The sequence below is a fragment of the Drosophila grimshawi genome, unplaced genomic scaffold, assembly GCF_018153295.1.
Source record: "Drosophila grimshawi isolate 15287-2541.00 unplaced genomic scaffold, ASM1815329v1 contig_311, whole genome shotgun sequence".
NCBI lineage: Eukaryota > Metazoa > Arthropoda > Insecta > Diptera > Drosophilidae > Drosophila > Drosophila grimshawi.
In genome coordinates, this window is record NW_025063098.1 from 29431563 (window position 1) to 29450030 (window position 18468).

The 18468-nt window shown below is 38.0% G+C and overlaps 1 protein-coding gene across 1 annotated transcript; it reads right to left on the reverse strand.

Annotated features, from left to right (window-relative positions):
- Positions 1-16428: 16428 nt before the first annotated feature.
- LOC6569707 (protein tailless) lies at positions 16429-17957 on the reverse strand. The gene is made up of 2 exons (XM_001995898.1): positions 17882-17957; positions 16429-17690 (listed from the first exon to the last, which is right to left on the reverse strand). Exons 1-2 carry the CDS (start codon positions 17955-17957, stop codon positions 16429-16431), a joined length of 1338 nt encoding a protein of 445 aa, XP_001995934.1.
- Between the last annotated feature and the right edge of the window lie 511 nt (positions 17958-18468).

Consider the following 18468-nt stretch of genomic DNA (forward strand, 5'->3'; position numbering starts at 1 on the left):
GAAGTATAATTTTAAGAACAATATTCAACCTTTTTATAACAAATAACCTTTAAAATAAAATGAATAGCTTTACTGTAGCAACTTTAAGCTAAGATTCACACGTATTGATTAGTTAGGGTATTTAAATTGCAGAATTGTTGTAATTATATTTTCAGAATGCTGGCGCTGCTTTGAATCGGATTGAGATTAAGAAATTTGCCCATTACAACCAATAAAAGCGCGGGTGTTGCTCAGTTATTTGTTGTTAATGTTAATGTTTTTGTTGCTGTTGTTATTGCTGCTGTTATTGCTGTTGTTGCAGGTTTGTTAAGCATTATAAATAGGCATTAACAAAGCTGCAAATGTTGATTTATATCACGAGCTTGGACTTTTGTGCAAGTTTTGTATTCATGGTGTGGTCGAATAACGCTTGGCAACAGTTCTAAGTTGTCCATAAAATATTTACAATTGTTGTAATTGTTGTAGTTGTTGTTGCAATTGTTGCTATTATTGTTGCGGTTGTTGTTGACGCAATGTCTTTGACTTGTTTGACTTTGGCGCTTGGCTTCAATAATTTATTGGTTGTTTGAAATGCCGTCAGTAAAAGGCATTGTTTGAGCGTTTTTTTTCCTTTATGGCCAACAGCTGGCTGCAGTTGTTATTGTTGTTGTTGTAGTTCTTTGTGATTTTTTTTGTTGCATGTTGCATTTGTGGAGCGCCCACCCACGCCAGTGTTTGCATAATTTATGAACTGGTGTTGAGGTGTATTTTGTGTTTTTTATCGCTTTGCTGGCGACACGTGTATGTATTGTGTATGTGTGTGTGTGTTGTATTTAGTACTTAGCGTTAATTACTAGATCGGAAAAACGTATTTTTCATATTTTAATGAGACCGTGTGTGTTTTGCATACGAGCCTTAATCATTTGGCCGGCACTAAGCAGCCGCATGTGGTCGAGTGCGGATTTCAAGTAGAAACATTTCAATTTACACACCACAATTTTGCCCTTTTCAAAGTCTTTTGCTGCTATATCGTTGTTATTGTTGTTGTGCTATATTGTCATTAGTGTGACCAGCAAACAGTGCACGCCCTCTCACAGCAGGCGGGCCAACGTACTCTCTGAAAGTGGCAACAGCCAGGAAATTAAATCAGTTGACAAACAACAACAGCAACAGCAACAGCAAATGGCGTTGATGAAGGCCAGAAACTGGCAAGGAATCGCCTCAGCGTTTTTCTGTTCATTTGGATTAGCCTAGAGGGTGCAGCATATATATAAATATATATCTATATATATATTTTTTTTTTTATATGTATATAGCATTCATTGGGAGGGTTGTTTGTGCTGCTCGATCAAAACGATTGCAACGTTTCGTTGAGCTGCCTTTTTGATTTCGAGGCGTTTGCCTCGTTGCTGATGCTGTTGACGATATTGCCACCCAAAGGCGTAGACACGATTTTCGATTTTTAGAAAAATTCGCAGCTTTGTTGTTTTTATTGTGCAACGGCGGCAAAGGCTTTTATTTTGTTGCTTTCACTTCTCGCGAGTTAATCACAATGATAATGAGGGTTGAGGTTGAGGGGTTGCTGCCTGACTGCCAGCCTTCCTTTCAGCCTGCCTGCTTGCCTGCCTGCTTGCCCTATCTGACTATCCATTTTGTACAAATTGCATGCAAAACATCCAACAACAGCAACAACAACAATCAACAATAGCAGCACATATCATCTCTCTTAATTTTGCGTTGTCTCTCAATTATTTCAGCTGCTGCCACCACCCAAACACATATCCCAAATACAAAACCAAAGACTACACTCAAAACAATAAATATAGAATTTAATAATCAAATACAGTCATAATTGAAAATACTATGCTTGTGCTGTTATGTAAGCTTATGTATGCTTATGTAAGCCATTTCTTATTTATTCATTTATTAGTTATCAGCTTATATCAAGTATTTGACTATGTATGCAAGAATGCTCCAAAGCGAATCGATCCTGTCATTCTAAAATTCTTTTGAATTTAAGAACTAGAAAACTTTAAACTTCTCTTAAGCACAAAAGTATCAGAATGAGTATTTTGTAATTGATTCAGAAAGTTTTCATTCCATGAAAACTATTTGCTAGATTCAAAAAATCAATCAGCTATGCTCATCTAAAAATCTTTAAGAACAAATTGAACAAGTACTAAAATAAAATAAAACAGCTTAAATCAATTACTTATATTCTGATATTCAAAAATATAAAATTATACATTTATTTAAAAAATATATATAATATATAGACATTTTGTAATTGAAGAATTTCCGTTCTTAAGAAAATCAATTGTTAATTAGATTTTAAAAGCAACTATTTAAGAATATTTTAAAATTAAATGACATTAAGATGTAAACTACAAAGCATTAGAAAGTCTATATGCTGTGTTGTTGAATTTCAAGCAGCATTTTTCTCCAAGTGTACTAGCTAAAAACGCAGACAATTGCGATTATTTGTAATTTAAGATGCAGTCGAGCGTTGTTGGAAAATCGAGCGAGTCAACGCTGATGTCGACTCTTTCGCATTGTGCACACTAACACTCACACACACACACACTCACAGATACACACACATACATGCACATATTTGGGACATAAGTCCATACGTTAGAAGGTTAACAATCTATTCTGCTCGGAGCTCGACTTGCTTGAGCAGAAATTGAATGCAAAACGCTTATCAACGCCAAGCGATCGCCCAGAAGTCAAAACTGAAACTCGCTAAACTTGTTGAGAGAGCGTCGAGAGTAATACGATACGAGACCAGACTTATATAGAGTAAGAGGCACAGATAAGCCCCCAGTGAATCACAGGATTCACAGAGGATTCACAGAGGATTCACATGTAGAGATGGTGATTTGATAGCTAAGAGGCTGACCCAGCCAGCGATTTTGCTCAAAAGTCAGACAGTTTTCGATAATTTGTTGTAATTTGAGCAGGATAAATAATTACGCGTTAATAGCGAGCCGGGTTTCTTTTCTAAATGCGCATCTGCCACAAATTTCAGATAGTTCTGCAATTGGATTTCCATTTCATTTCGAAATGCGAGTAACATTTATTTGTTTATTTGTGTCGCTTTTGACTTTGCTTGTCGTCATTTTAATAGGCGTCAGGTATTAATGGGGCTTTTAGTGTCACTGGACCAGTTTGCAGCCCCTCTGCAACCAGCTCACCCATTCTAGTTGCACACACACACAAAATCAAGGTCAATAACGTGTTGCATTGCGTTGCGAGCCAAGTGCGTGCCTCTGGGCCGGGCTAATAAATCGAAACGAGTTTAACTGGCGCATGCGTAGCGGTTTTTTCACTTTTTTTTTTGCATTGCAGACTTCCGCATTTTGCTGGCGGCCAGTTGCGGAAAAACTGGAAGTTAACTGACGTCAGAGTGCAGTTAAATCTGCATTCCACAAGCCAAATGATCCTTTTGGCCTTGATTGCCATTCGAAAGTTGTCCAAATTGGCAACCTTGAGTGGCCTGGCCACGTGCATTGAACCCCAGACAACGCTGGAGAATTCTCAGTGCTGATCAAGCTGAAGATTTAGATTAACTGGCACAAGCTGAAGTCTTAGCAAATTAAAAGCATAAACCGCTTAACATAATTACCAGCTAACGTCTTGAGCTCAATTTGGATTTTATTTCTGCTTGCCAGCAGCTATCAAAATAATTGAATGACATATGATTTTATTTTAATCTAATTTTGGATAAGAATCAAACGATCATCGCATAAACTGACTGAAGGTCAGCAGCGGCAAAATGAGTAGTCAAGTGTGTTACACTGACGCCGTTGGCAATTGGCCAAGTGACTCATTAATTGAAAGCAGTTTACACATTAATTAACTCCGCTTGACAAACTTCGATTAAATATATCAAGTAACAATTTGTGAGGCATGAGAAGACTAGAATGATACCCTGCAGCTATGCTTAAAGTTGCACAAGACAAAAATAAATATATATTCTCAGATATATAACTGTCTACTTTCTAAATATATACCAGATGTACACACTAGTTGCCACTCTAAAAGGACACCCTCAAATTAGTTTCTTATCTTTCACTGCAACCAAATTAAGTCTACCAGAGACTTAATTTTTGTTTCTAAATTAAGTATATTTAATTGTTAACCAATCAACCAAAAATGAACAAAATTGGAAATTTTTAAAAAAGAACAAAAATCATTTTTGAAAACTTGGATTACTTAAGGTAGTAAAGAATTTAAAAACAGATTCTTGTAGTGCTTCAAGCCAGCTTTATGTTCCATAACTTTAAGCATCTGGTTTTGAATATAGTGTAATCGAACGTCAATCTAAATCCGAGATATAGTCATGTATCCGTATCCCTATCCGTATATCCGATATTTTTAGTCTTATAAATGCATCAGCTTAAAAGCTACTTGATTAAACATTTGAAAATATCCGTGTTTTTATTGAAAAATGAATAAAAATACTATAATAATATTCTAAATCTTCAACCAAAAGTTAGATGCCAGCAAATGAACTCCGGTCTACGGTAAAAGGGTGTGAAATCGGAGGTGTGCCTGAGTTAATCATTATTTATTTATTTTTTATTACAAACACTTTCGCAACTTTGTGAAACGCAACTGTGCATAATTAATGGCTACAGGGTATGACAAAAAGTTGTCATAATTTCCATGTCATGTTGAATATAATCACATTTTCAATGTCAGCTCTCTGCTCTCAGCTCTCTGTGTGTGTGTGACATGCCAACAAGTGAGCTATTAATTGCATCAACTTCGAACAGTCAACAGTGAACAGCAAATACGGCGACAAATGGTCAATAAATGTCGGTAATTGTACACCATTGTACTGGGTTGGTCAAAATGTATGTGTGTATGTGTGTGCCTGTGTGTACCGGACCTGCTGTGGCAAGTCAAAGTGCAAGAATTTGACAGGGCAATAACAACAACAAGGCATAAAGCGAAGAAAAGACAAACAAGTCAGAACGATAAATAGACACAAAGTTGACGGCAGTTCCAATTTCAATTGCAGTTCCAGTTCTAGTTCCGTTCCACTTCACTCAACATTGTCCGCGTTGGATGACATGACAATAAATCAACATCATCCAATTGCTCAGGTGTAATCGATTTGATACCTTTTTTGGACCTTAACTCAACTCAAGTGTTTATTTCGATCATTTCGAGTGGGGGCACTCGTCAACACTTAGCCACACTCAGAGAAAAATGTGAGTCTACATTTCTATCTTTCTTTTCGATTTCTAATTAAATGTATAAATAATATTGTCTTTAGAAGAAACAAAAAATTCATGTTTTGTATACAAAATAATCATTGAAAGCATTTAAATAAATAAATACTTTAAATAAGTGTAAAAATTGCAGTTCTTAATTTATTACTATTGTATAGTTTAGATACTACATATTAGTCAAAGTCTTGCTTTACTTTTCGAGTAGGAATCAGGCAAATAATTATTTGTCTTATTCCAAAGCAAAATTCAAAATTGGGAACTTTGAGTTACCAAAAACTTTTTTGAAAGAATTTCTTTTTTGAATCAAGTTTTTTGGCTCATGATTTATTCAAGAATTTAAGTATTAATTAGGTTCTTGAGTCCAGAAATATCTCAACATGTGTTAAAAATGCATCTACTTTAGAATAAGAATCGAATTTAACCAAAACAAAAATATTTAATGAAATATTTGAATAATAACTTAATTGAAACAAGAATTTATTTTGTTGGCCTAGTTTTTTCTTTGGCTTTGTCGATATTTCAACCGCGCTTGAATTTATATTGAGTACCGAAACTCATTAATTTTTCCGAGTGTACCTCTTTCTTGTTTTGTCTATGCGCCTCAACCTTTTTCACAGGTGATTAGTGTCTGGCGGCAACTTCAACTGCCGGCAGCTTAATTAGCCAAATACTTGTTGTTGCGGTGGTTTTTGGCTCGGTCTGTTTGTGGTAATGATATGCCAATCATAATTAGCATGCGGAGCGTAGCTGCTCATTGATTTCATTTAAAGTGGCATTAGCAAAAAAAAAATAGATTTCGAAATCAAAATCAAACCGTATCCAATTGAATTGTATTCAAAATATTTCGTCAAATTGTAGCTATAACCAATTGTAATTATGACCAATGGAATTTGGAGCAAAGGTGGACCGTGTGCAAGGTCTTTATTTAGAGATTACTTAAAGACTTCATTTAGGCCTAATCACATCCTGATTACATGTGAAAATGTCGCAATCTTGGGTCAAACAGAAAGACGCTAAATTTGTTTATTTAGCCTTAGCCTGACTGACAACAAATGCCAGAAACTACGGGCCAATTAACTGCAACCGACATAAAATCAAAAAGTAAATAAAAATAACAATGAAGAGGGAAAAAAGTAGCTACCTACATTAAATGCCGTTAATATTTCCTGAGCCTGCGCAATGTTGGCTAACAGTTTCAGTTCAAAGACAGCTCTTGGCTCAATCGACATCAGTTTTGACAGTCCATCGACAGTTGGCAACAGTTTTCCTTTCTACTTTGGCAAAACAAAAGACTGCGGTTGATTTTTTGTCTTTATGCCTCGCATTTTCTCTCTTTGCATTCTTCAGTTTGCCAGTTTTTCTAGCCGCCTGCAATTATTTGGCAATTTCTTTCAGTTTTTCCATAGTTTTTCACTGAAACTGCATTGAATTTATTTGTTCTTCTTTTATGAGCTGGATTATTTTGGTCATTGCCATGTTTTCACATGTTGCCTGTTTCCATTTTCCATTTTCCATTATTCTCGTTGCTTTGTATTTTGTACTCCCGGTTTTCTGCTGGCTATGAAAATATTTACACATGCTCCGACGGACATTGAAAACACACACACACAATTAAAAGGTTTTTCGAAACTAATTGGTTTCAATTATTACGGCTTGGCGAGCACGCACCAAAGAGAGATGTATCCCAGATACTTGTCAGGATGATATGGTAGCTGATTTCTACGACTTTCAGTTGCAGTTCACTCGGCGGCTTTTGCATTGCGCGATTTTACAGTTCATTGAGTTCGAGTTAATTGGCAGAGATTTTGGGAAATGTTTGAGAAGCTGAAGAGCCTTTCGTGCAACTCTCTCTCTCTCTCTCTCTCTCTCTCTCTCTCTGCCTCTCTCGCTCTCTTGGATTTGATTAGCAGATTTATCAGTTATGTCTGAGCTACTCCTTAACTCTCTCTTTGTCTGCCTTTTCAACATTTTAGTTTCGTTATCACTAAGTTTTGTATTCTTTTGATTTTTGCATTTTAAAATCTGAAACTTAATTTTTATTTGAAGCATATTAAAATGTTTTCTACATTAAATAAGTAAATAAATAATATTACTAATATATCTATAATCAACATAAGATTTGCTATAAAAACAACCAAATTATATGTTTGCTTGTATATTGACACACTTACATATTTATATAAATATTTGCTTCATTTGAATTTCCTTAGCTATTTCTTTAACTTCTAACATAGCTCATATTAGTTTTTACCAGTTGTGTAAAATTCATTTAATGCTGATCTAGTTTCTCATATGAAATATTTCAAATGATACATAAGTGCTTTGAACTGTTGGTGCCATTGTTGTGATGGCGTTAATCTCACGCCCCATAAATAGGCCAACTGGCAATTAACCACAACAAAAGCACAAATTATGTCACAAGCATTTTCGTGTTGATGATTTCCCCATTTTGCCCAGACCTGAGAATTATGACAATAATGTGACAATTTACATAGCCCGACGACAAATCGCGGGTTGAAAACAGAGGCAAAGAGGGGGTACCGCAAGAGAGCCACCCCTAAATGGACGGTTACAAAACCCGTCCAAAACTGAAACAGTTGCGCAGGGTCAGCGAGCAGCCAGCTCATCAAGGCAGACGATTCCACCAGTCTGACAGTCAGTCAGACAGCCACTCATTAAAATTAAACGAGCCAACGCACAAAGCATTTTCAGTGTTTTTTTTTCTCTTCTTTTTTTGCGTTCAGGACTAGTCAACAGTTCAGTGCGCTACAGGAGCAGATAGAACCAGCAGAAGTACACAGAGAAAAATCAAATTGAAGTTAATAATACATTTTCAAGTAAAAAAATGTGTAAAGTGCTTAGAGTGAAATCCAGCTTAGACAAAGGAAAGTTCATCGTCGTTTAAGTCGCTTATTATATATTGTCTTAAATTACACGATTTGTAGTTTAATTCTTATATTTATTTTATATTATTTACATTTATATTTACTTACAATTTCAGATCAGAAGACCTGCTATTAAAATATTTTAAATAATTATTTTGCATTGCTGATTATGGTTATAATTATAATAAAAAAAATAGTTTGGTAAATTATTGAATCAAGATTCATAATTTTGTTATGTTAGCAATCAATTTTTATGTGTGTAGCAATTTGTTAATTCTAAGCAGCGCATTTCTGCTCCTTATGTAATATTTTATGGCAGTGGCATTTTTGACAACTTTGTCAACGGCTCTCAAGTGTTATCCGTATGGTAAACAGTGACGGGTCACAGTTACTTTTTTAAGCAGCTCAGCGCGCAGCACGCTCAGCCCAAAACCCTTACCCAAAATCCTCAACCGGCGCATCCTTGTTTACATTTAATTGCCACCCCAAAAAAGCAATAGATGTATGTGTGTCAGCAGCAGCAGCAGCAGCAGCAGCAAGGACAACAGGACAACAGCCCACATGAAGCTGACAAGCCACGCCAAGTCAGTGCCACCTAACGCGATCCGTTAGATACGAGTTTCAGCTGGAGTTTAAGTTCTAGTACTCTCAGAAAGGGTATTTTAATGAAGTCATGAAATGTGTAGCCCATGAACGAAGTAGTTTTTGATAAAATTAATATATTTAATATATTCAACGAAGTTTGATGTATGTAAATATATCAATTAATATTGTCAGTATAATTATTTATATTATTTTTATTAATTTTTTAGAATTGTAAAGCAAATGGTATAAATAAGTAACTTTAGGTGAAAAAAGATATGTAATCTTAATTGGTCTTAAATACTTAGTCTTCAAAAACAATTTCATGAAATATAATCTTTGATTTATATATTTATCCATGCAAGCTATTAAATACGTTATACTAAACTAAAAGGTGTATATACAGAATAAACAGGATATAAATGCATACTCACTTCTCCTCTTCAGTTCCTCCTCTTCAAATGAGGTTTTTAAATAATTTCAACAAATTGACAATATATTTTACATATTACAAAAATTGTCATAGCACTGCAGGTCTTCTCTAAGTCAACTATTACAGGCAGTGTTTCTATACAGCAATCGGAGTTTATTCGACAAGAGTATCTGATGTTCGTTAAACTGGAAAATAGTTAATCCTTTGTAGTCTTTTTGTGAGTGTCGCCATATTTGCTGTACGGCTAATCCCCGCAGCGGGTTGTCGCGCGCTTGCCGCAAACTGATGCAAATAAACACAGTGCTTTATGAAGTGTTTGAGAGCACTTCAGAAATTAGTTCCCATGTAAGCGCTTAAATTGTGCTCTCTCTCTCTATCTGCCTCTCTCTCTCTCTCTCACACCCTCTCTAATCTCTATGCTTGCGCAAATTGGAAGCGCTCGGTTTTTTTTTATATATTATCATTATTCATTGTCATTGTCAAAGGTAGTCAGTTAACCAGCTGTTGTTTCGGCTCCTGTCAATTGCAATGTCAGAAATCAGGCGCCTTGCCTTATCAGGCAGCTACGAAGAGATAGAGAGAGAGAGAGAGAGAGAGAGACAGAGAGAGAGGGAGAGTAAGAGGTGAAAGAGAGAGAGAGAGAGAGAGAGAGCGAGTATCTTTTAGTGTTTGTCACCAAAGCCGCAGGACTCGCTGACAGTTTTGTGAGTCCCATTTGCGGATTATTCCACAAATCCCTTTTATTTGACAAAATGGCTTCGATAAAAAAAACTAAATATAAAATAGAGTGTTATGTGTGTGTGTGTATGTGTAATACATAATCATAAAAATTGAAGTTGATTTTGTTGTTGCCGCATAGCTGACAGCTGGCGTTATTTTTGTGGGCTCAAAGGTGAAACGATTGCGAATTCGAATTGCCAACTTTGTTGCACTTCAAATGTTGTATATATTTTTTTGTCGCCCTGGTTGCATTAAAAATGTGGCCACACTTGAGAGTTGGAAACAAAGTTGCCTCGCATTGGAAATTAATTTTTGAAAAGCAGCTTCTGCCAAGTGGCTCGCTTGCTGGCTCTACAAAATAATTCTCGAGCCTTGTTGATCCTTTGTGGCTTACTCGCGTCGTTCAGCGAAACAAAAGCTCTCCAAATTGGGTTTGCCAATAACCCAAATAAAATTGTATATATGCAACCCCTTTTGTTTTAGCACATTCATTCACTTTCTCTCTTTCACTCTCTCTCTCTCTCTTTCTATATCCTGGGAGCGCAAATGCAAAACTAATACACAATTTTTGTATTTCTTCGGGTCTCGAGTTGGTTTTCGCCGTGTGTGAGTGAGAAGTGGCCACTTTAGCTGGCCAACTGAAGTGGCAACGGGGTACGGCAACCTCGGTTTTCCCAGCCCGCTTTTGTCAAAGTCGATTTGTTACATTCTGAAGTGGGGCAAGCGTTAACCCCTCCCTTTAACACCCCCCCCACCCCCCACCCCATCCAAATCGTTACTCCCTGCAATATTTGTAATGCACTTGGCTCTGTTGTGGAATGCAGCACACAGGGTTGCATAGGCAAATTACCGTTACGGCCTGGGGTGGCTCCGTGGCTCGCTATTTTGACATATGGCCTTCTTGATGTTGTCGATGACGTTCCTCCCTCCACCCACCCCCCGGCCAAAAGGTGAGCGGTGGTGCAAGCTACACTCAGAAAGAGCAATAGTCCTCAAAACTATAAGGTTATTTTTTGATTGAAAATAATCTCTGAATATAAAAAAAAATAAAGTTTCTATAAATTAAAAGGGCTTAGCCTAAGTCCACACTACTAAAAATTTTCTTTCTTTTTTTTTAGCAAAAATGGTTTTATAAAATTCAGAAACAAACTATGATTTTGTAGAAATAATAAAATAAAAAAATCAGGGAATTTTTTTGAGTGTAGAGCGCGAAGCTCGTAGTTTTTGATGATGACGCGACTGCTTTTCACTTTTTACCGTTGTCGGTCAACTTCCCAGGACATCCGCTGGATGGACTTGCGTGTTGCATGATAATGGCTCTATTCAGGGATGCGGCATGCACCTGATGATGATGATGACCTGCACCTGCTTTATTGACCGGAAGTTCAAAAGTTTCAAACTTTTTCAACCCAATGCGGGGGTGCTTGATGGGAGCTTCGTGTGACAGCTTAATTAAATGTGTGTGCCCTAAATGATAGCTTGTTGCAAGTAGCTGGCTCTATAATCAGCATTGCCAAGCAGCTGCGACGCCATTTTGAGGATGAGTACTTTTTTTGGTTGTTGCCTCAGGCATATATAGAGACAGATTGTGTGTGTAACCCTAATGAACTATCTGCCTCAAGGCTAGCTCGGCTTTGTTATGTTAAAGACAACATCAAATGCGAAAGGCAACAAATTCAATTAGGCAACGACGTCATCGGCTGTGCCTCGAGGCAACAGCTTCCTGCAGCAAGGACTTCCCAAAGTTTCCCACATACTTGGCCCCTATCACAGAGGGCTAGAGTACTGAGAGAACACACACAACGCTCTGTCGTCCTGGTGGTCCAGCTTTTGATTGTAATAATCCATGACAGGCCCATGTAAAAAAAGTTGTCCCCTCTGATCGCATAACACTTGTTAGCCTGTCAATATTCCAAAATTCTGGCGAATCCCCTACAAAGGATCTTTGAAAATAATAAAATAATATGCGGGCAATTGCAACTTTCTTGAGGTTAAACGCAAGTTGCTCTTCAAATCTCTCTCTTGAGTTTTGCCATTGTTCAGTGAACTCAATATTTTTCTCACCTCCAGGAGGTCCACTCATCAGTTGCCCTCGTTTGCCACACTGTGCCCCTCACGCCGCTGCACGCAGATTGCAACAATAAAAAATAAGATTTAAGTAGACTTAGACTCTGGGCATCAAGTACTTAAGACGCTGGGATGGGACAATGTGGGACAAGTACTTTCAATTAGCAGACGCTTCACTGATTTTAATTGTCAACTAGTCTATGGGAATCTCTGATCTCTCTAGCCCTGTCTCTCAATCTGTGCAGCTGCTTTTTTATTTTTCTTATTTAATGCAGACATAGTAAAATTGATATATACAAAAAAGTAAAGAATAATATAATTCTGAACTAAAGAAGTCCCCAAACTGTAATATTATATTTTTTATGTGATTAAATTTAAATTTACAATGAGAATAATAAAAATATTGTAAATCTGTGAGTAAAATTGTTATTGAAAGCATTAAGGAAATTCAGTAAATAAACCCAATCAGAGAATGATTAAACTAGTTTGCCTAATGAGCATCATTAGATATGGCAAAATGTCAAATTATTGAGCTAAGCACTAAAGAACAATGCGTTTAACATTTTCCGCCTGGCAAATCAAATTTTCCACAGAAAAACCTGGCCATTTGCCCACTAAAGTAAGTTAAGCTGACCAAGGCCGAGCAGGCAGGCAGCAGGCTTAGTTTATCTAGTCCTGTAAGCCACATAACAATTAGAATACTTACAGAAGAGTGCAGATGGACGTTGTCTCTGTCTCTGTCTCTGTCTCTTTTCAGTCGCTTATCTGTGGCGGCAGATATAGAAAATTGATCTGGCGATAAATCGAGCTACTCAATTTACAAAAACAACGCCGCTCGGCTTCGCTTTGACTTTCGCTCGGGCGTTCTTCTCGGTTAAACGAGAGTCCTGTGTGTCCTCTGTGTCCTGTCCTGACTTCAGGTACAACAATGCGGCAAACGGAAGCCGGATTTGCAGCTTGCGGCTTCTACTACTGCTGCTGCTGCTGCGGATCAAACGGATGTTTAATATTTTGGCTTAGAGACATTCACATTATATTTGAAAACAATGGCCAAGAAGCAGTGGTCCACAAACTCGACGTGCCGAGTAGACCGCCCGGTCAGGATTTGGGCATTTAGCAAAAGGGTAATCCAGCCCATTAAAATCTATTTGCATACGCATATTTTTTTGTTTTATTTAGGTAATTCGCTAACCAAGCACAACGCAGACTACGACCTGTCTCCGTCTACTTTAAGCCATGTTGCAAACCTGCTATGTAAAATTGTCCACACCTGCCCAAGGTCTAAACACAATCTGCAACTGCAACTGCAACCGCTTGCTTGAAATTGCGTTAATCGTCCTGCGCCCTTCATTGAGGACGCGGATTACTTAATCAACGAAAATCTATGAAAATCTATGAATTAAAAGTGTTACCGAAAATCCAAGCCAGCTTCTGGCCACAGTTCCAGCTAACAGCAGGCAAATTGAGGCCACTTGAGCTGATATAGAGTTTGTGGCTTAAACCACCCACCCAACCCACAAACCCACCTTCAGCTCAGCCGTGAGCTGATTTAAAGCAGTTCAAGTGGCTTGGCCTGATCCACAAAAGCTTGCACGGGCACAAGTTAGTCTGTTGCTTTGACAAGGCACAGTTTTCGACTCGTTCCACAAATCAAAAAGTGAGAAATCTATTTTTTATTTATTTTTTTTTATTGCAAATGCGAAAAAAGGGAAAACTACAAATTAAGACCTAAACAATGGCAAAGCCAACAATGTGCAGAAAAACGTCACTGATGACAGAATGATGAGGATTAAACCAACAACAACCACAATTGCATAGACACACACACACACACACGCACTCGCACACACACACTGGCACACACAGAGAGCATCAGCGTCGCGGGCCATTAGGACTTAAAAGGGCTCAACAACTCAGCAAGCAGCAGCCGAACGCTTTGTGCCCTCAGAGACAACAAAATTTGTGCCGGATTCAACAGCAACAACAACAAGAGTAACAACAACAGCAGCAGCATCCAAGCCGAGTTGAGTCGAGTCGAGTCCTGGACCTTGCCAAAGTCGAAATGGCAGCGGCAACGAAGCATATTTAATTCTAAATCCCCGCAAGCATTGAGCCCAATGGGTGCTACGGTGTTAGGGTAGGTTTTCGGCACCATGCTCCGGGCCATGTATGTGTGTCAGTGGCATAAATGCATATACATATCTCTATATATATATGTATATATCTATATACACTTAGAAAAAAAATCGCAATGAATTTGAGATATTCACCGTACTTTTGGCGCCATTCAGAAAGTATATTTCTTAAATGCACAGTTTTTCCTTTCTTAACTTCATGGCACAGTTTAATAAAGTATGTCCGATTTTTAATGTGTTTTTTATATCTGAACAGAAAACTCCTTCTGTTGCTTATTTTATTATTTAATATTAGCATTTTATGATATCACATTTACAAACATTTCAGAAAGTTTATAAGCTTATATAATTTCATTTTGAATAATTTAACAGCTAAACATTATTTATTTCTGCATTTTAGAAAGGATTTTATAGAAATATATTTCTTAATAAATATGAATAAATATTTAAAAAAAATATAAATAAAAAATCATATTTTTGTGGTTGTCAATTTAGGGCAAGCTTTTCCAATTTGTCAATTTTTTCGTTTTTTCTTTGTTCTCCTCAGTTTTCAAGGTGATTTTCATTTTAGAACGTTTTTTTTTAATTCAGATGTATTTTTTCTAAGTGTAGATGTATCTATATGCACTCAACGTTTCTATTTACTTTGGCCAACGCAATTTCAACAATTTTGCCGACAATTGGCAACTGTTTTTATTCGAACTCACCTTGTTTGTTCAGCCTTGCCAAAAGGATACTACAACTACAACTTCAGCTTCCATTTGCTATTGTGATGGAAAGGATTCAATTGTTATTGTCTGTCAGGGCACAGGACGTAGGACGCAGTTGCTACTCTACAACGATTCAACGATCCAACGCCGCTCGTCAAAGTCATCTAAAAGTGAATTTTTGCTTTTTAACTTTTTGAATTCTGTTGTGAGTCACATTGGCACCCGGAAGGGAGACGACACTGAGTCAACTGCATCCGGAGTCTTCTATGGGAACCGCCATTTTGTACCCAATTTTCCGTTGGACAACTGCCATTTCAAATTAATCCCGACTTTGGTTTGCTGAGGTGGAAATACTATGCTAATTTTAATTTGTTTGATTTCAATGCCAAATGAATTAGATTCTTTTGTTCGAAGGATTTACATAATGCATTTTGGACTAGCTGGGCGTCCACTGCAATTGTTCCTCAGATCTGTTTGCTAGATCCAAAATAGATCGCACATGAGATTAAATGGTTTTTAATTTGAAATATATAAATATGATTTAATTAGAATTATTAAGACATCATATCAGATTATTACATATTATTACAAAGAGAGATGCAGGTCTATTTAAAAACCTTTTTTTTTGTTTTTATCAAACATTCGACGAACTATTTTTATCTGATAGCTTTTAAATATTTGAATGATCTCAATGAATCTATGAAAATATTCATAGAAGTAGTTGTTTTTTTATTCGATTACAAAAATGTATACTTAAATATCATCTATGAACATGAAGACGGAAAAAATTAACATTAACCTTATGTCATAATCAAATAACATAAATGGAGCAATATTTGCTTATAAAAACAAAAGGGCTTTAAAAATAAATAATATAAAAAAATATTGTTAGTTATATAGTCCGGCATAAGAGCCTAAATAATGCGTATTTGATACAATCGCAGTTAGTAGACGAAAAGCAGTCACAAATTCCTAGATACAGGATATTAAAAGTTTGTAATGTTAACAATGCCTGTTAACTTGTTATTCAAAAGGAACACTCTACGAGCTCAAGCTGCTATTGCTCTTTAGAAAGACGCATTTATACTTTAACTTACCTTCAAAAATAAACTAGCCACATCTCATTTGGGCACTCTCAAAATAAGTTTTATGTGATTGATGGAACATTTTGTACAAATTGACACAAAATCCAAATTACCCAAAAAGTTAATATTCCCATTGAATAAATAATGCAGACAGTTTTATATTATTAAGCTTTAGCTATATGTTTATTTGAGTATGTTTCTTGCGTAGGGTTTTTATGCTAATTTCATTAAACATTTCTGATATGCGAAACTTAGAAGTAATTCATTTATGAACTATGCAACTTAGAGCTAAACACAATAAAGAAAAAGTTTCAACTTTTCTTTTCTGAATGCAATTTGAATCACGTTGTGGATAAATGAAACGTATTACGAATACACTATATATATGATTTAAGGCTCAACTCCGAGAGATTTGTGGTTTGTAAGCTTTCACTGTTGAATATTGTCCAATGAATAATGTCAAAAAATAACTCCAACTCCAATTTCAGATGATATCACAGTTTCCAGCACTACGAAGGCACTTCAAGTGCACAACTTTATTTTCGCCGACGGCAAATCGATTCCCATTTTTTTTTTGGGTATGTTTTTCTCAAATCTTACGCTGACTGTACATGTCGGAAATGAGACGGACAATGGTTATGTCACCGATGGTCTTGCGGAAGAACAGCTCCTCGATGGTGAAGCTGGACACTTTGTGCATCAGCGAAACGACGCCGAGCAGCGTTTGGAAACGCAACGGTTGATTTGGATGCGTTCTCGAAATATAATTGTGCAATGCATTTCTCGCATCATTATGCATGCCAGCCACCTTGCTGGACTCCAGGAGACCCCTCGACTCTGCTGATGCACTCGAGTTCGGACTGCCACTGCCGGTTAAAATGGAGCTATTCGCCAGATCCTCAGTGGAACTGGCCGCCGGTGGAGATTTGCGGAAGAGTGAAATGGCACGCAAGCACTCGTATTCCGTCGTGTCGATATTCAAGTGGCACAACTGATTGAGGACATCCTGGAAAGCGTGCACCTCACGGCTGACAATGGCAACAATCTCACGGTTGGCATTCTCCGCCTCATAGACGAATAGCAGCTGGGCAAAGTTCATGGGCATCAAATACTGGGACATGGCCAGTATGAAGAACTCTTTCCACGACTCCTCCAACAGCAGCAGTTGATCGGGCATGGGTAACTCGGTGAAGGCACGCACACTCTTAATCCAATTCACGTTCTTGAAGAGATGCTCCGCTGCCGTCTCTTTGATATGCTCCGCAGCCATTAGCGGTGGTGTGGGTGGCAGGGCACGTGTGGCCAGGGCATTCATGTAGGCGGCGCTGGGCAAGAAGAAACCATGATGGCCATGATGGGGCACACGTGGCACCGACAAATCCAAGACGGCGGCAGCAGACGGCGCTCCCGGAAAACCGGGCAGTTGCGGATGATGAGGACCACGTTGATGACCCGGCATGGGCATTGGCAGGCCGGGAAAACCATTCAAAGCCGCCGTACCCATGAGCAGCTCTGGCGGTATCTGTGGCAACTCAGCGCCCAGCATGGCATCCTTGTACATGGCCATGTGTCGACGCAGCGTCGAGTTGCGTGGTCCACGCTCATGCTGCACTGCATCCTTGTTCATGCCCACCTCAAAGCACTTGCGCAATCGACACGCCCGACACTGATTCCGATGTGTCTTGTCCACGACGCAAAGTCCCTGTTTCTGGGATTTGCACACATATTGGCGAGATCGGCGAATGCTGCGCTTGAAGAAACCCGCACAGCCATCGCAGGCATAGATGCCGTAATGCTTGCCGGAACTGTGATCCCGGCACACCTTGCACGGCACATGGTACAGTATACGACCTGGAAGCACAGCAAGAAAAACAGATATTGTTAGTTTTTGTCGGGGAATTTAGATAGATGCTAAAGCTATTTTTGGCCAAATTTAATTGAAAATAAAAAATCAATTGACTTTATTGAATTTAATTAATTTAAATTTAAGAATTGATTTTTATTGAGAAAATCATATTGAATTCACAAATAAAATAACTTACTTGATGCCGCTGGCGACAGTCGGACGCTGTTGTATTTTTGATCCATCATATCTGGCGAACCCTCCGACGACTGCATACCGATGTGTGGCGTAATTTTGGCGATTTAATAGGCACAATTAATAAAACACACACAAAAACACTTTGCTTTCGCAGTTTGCGTAATTTTCCAAATCACGAAATTTGCTTTCTATTTCAGTTTTTGATAAATGATATATATATGAGATTTTTGCTTTAGTTTAGAGCACTACACGACGTCGTTGTCGAGGACGAGAACGAGGACGAAGACGAACACGAGCGAAGTGGACTCGTTGAGATCACGGATGATTGTGTTGTCTGCTCACCACCCAGCTCCTGTTTTAATAGTCCATCCGTTGTGCCATTCAGTCGATCACCCCCAGGTAGACAAGCCGGGCGCGTTTATTGGTTCGTTGCTGCCACAGACAGGGTTGCACAGCTATTGCCCACTCACTCGCACACACACACACACACAGAGAGTCTAACGAGAGTGATTTTTTCTTTCCTTTTCTCTGATCCTGCAGGCAGCGGCTGCCATTGCGAAAATTCATTCAGCAGCCGTCATTCTCAAC

Excerpts from the sequence above, each read along its gene's own strand:
- LOC6569707 (XM_001995898.1), bottom strand. The coding sequence starts at position 17,957 with ATGCAGTCGTCGGAGGGTTCGCCAGATATGATGGATCAAAAATACAAC. Across the intron at positions 17,691-17,881 it reads ACTGTCGCCAGCGGCATCAA|GTCGTATACTGTACCATGTG; the intron begins GTAAGTTATTTT and ends CTGTGCTTCCAG.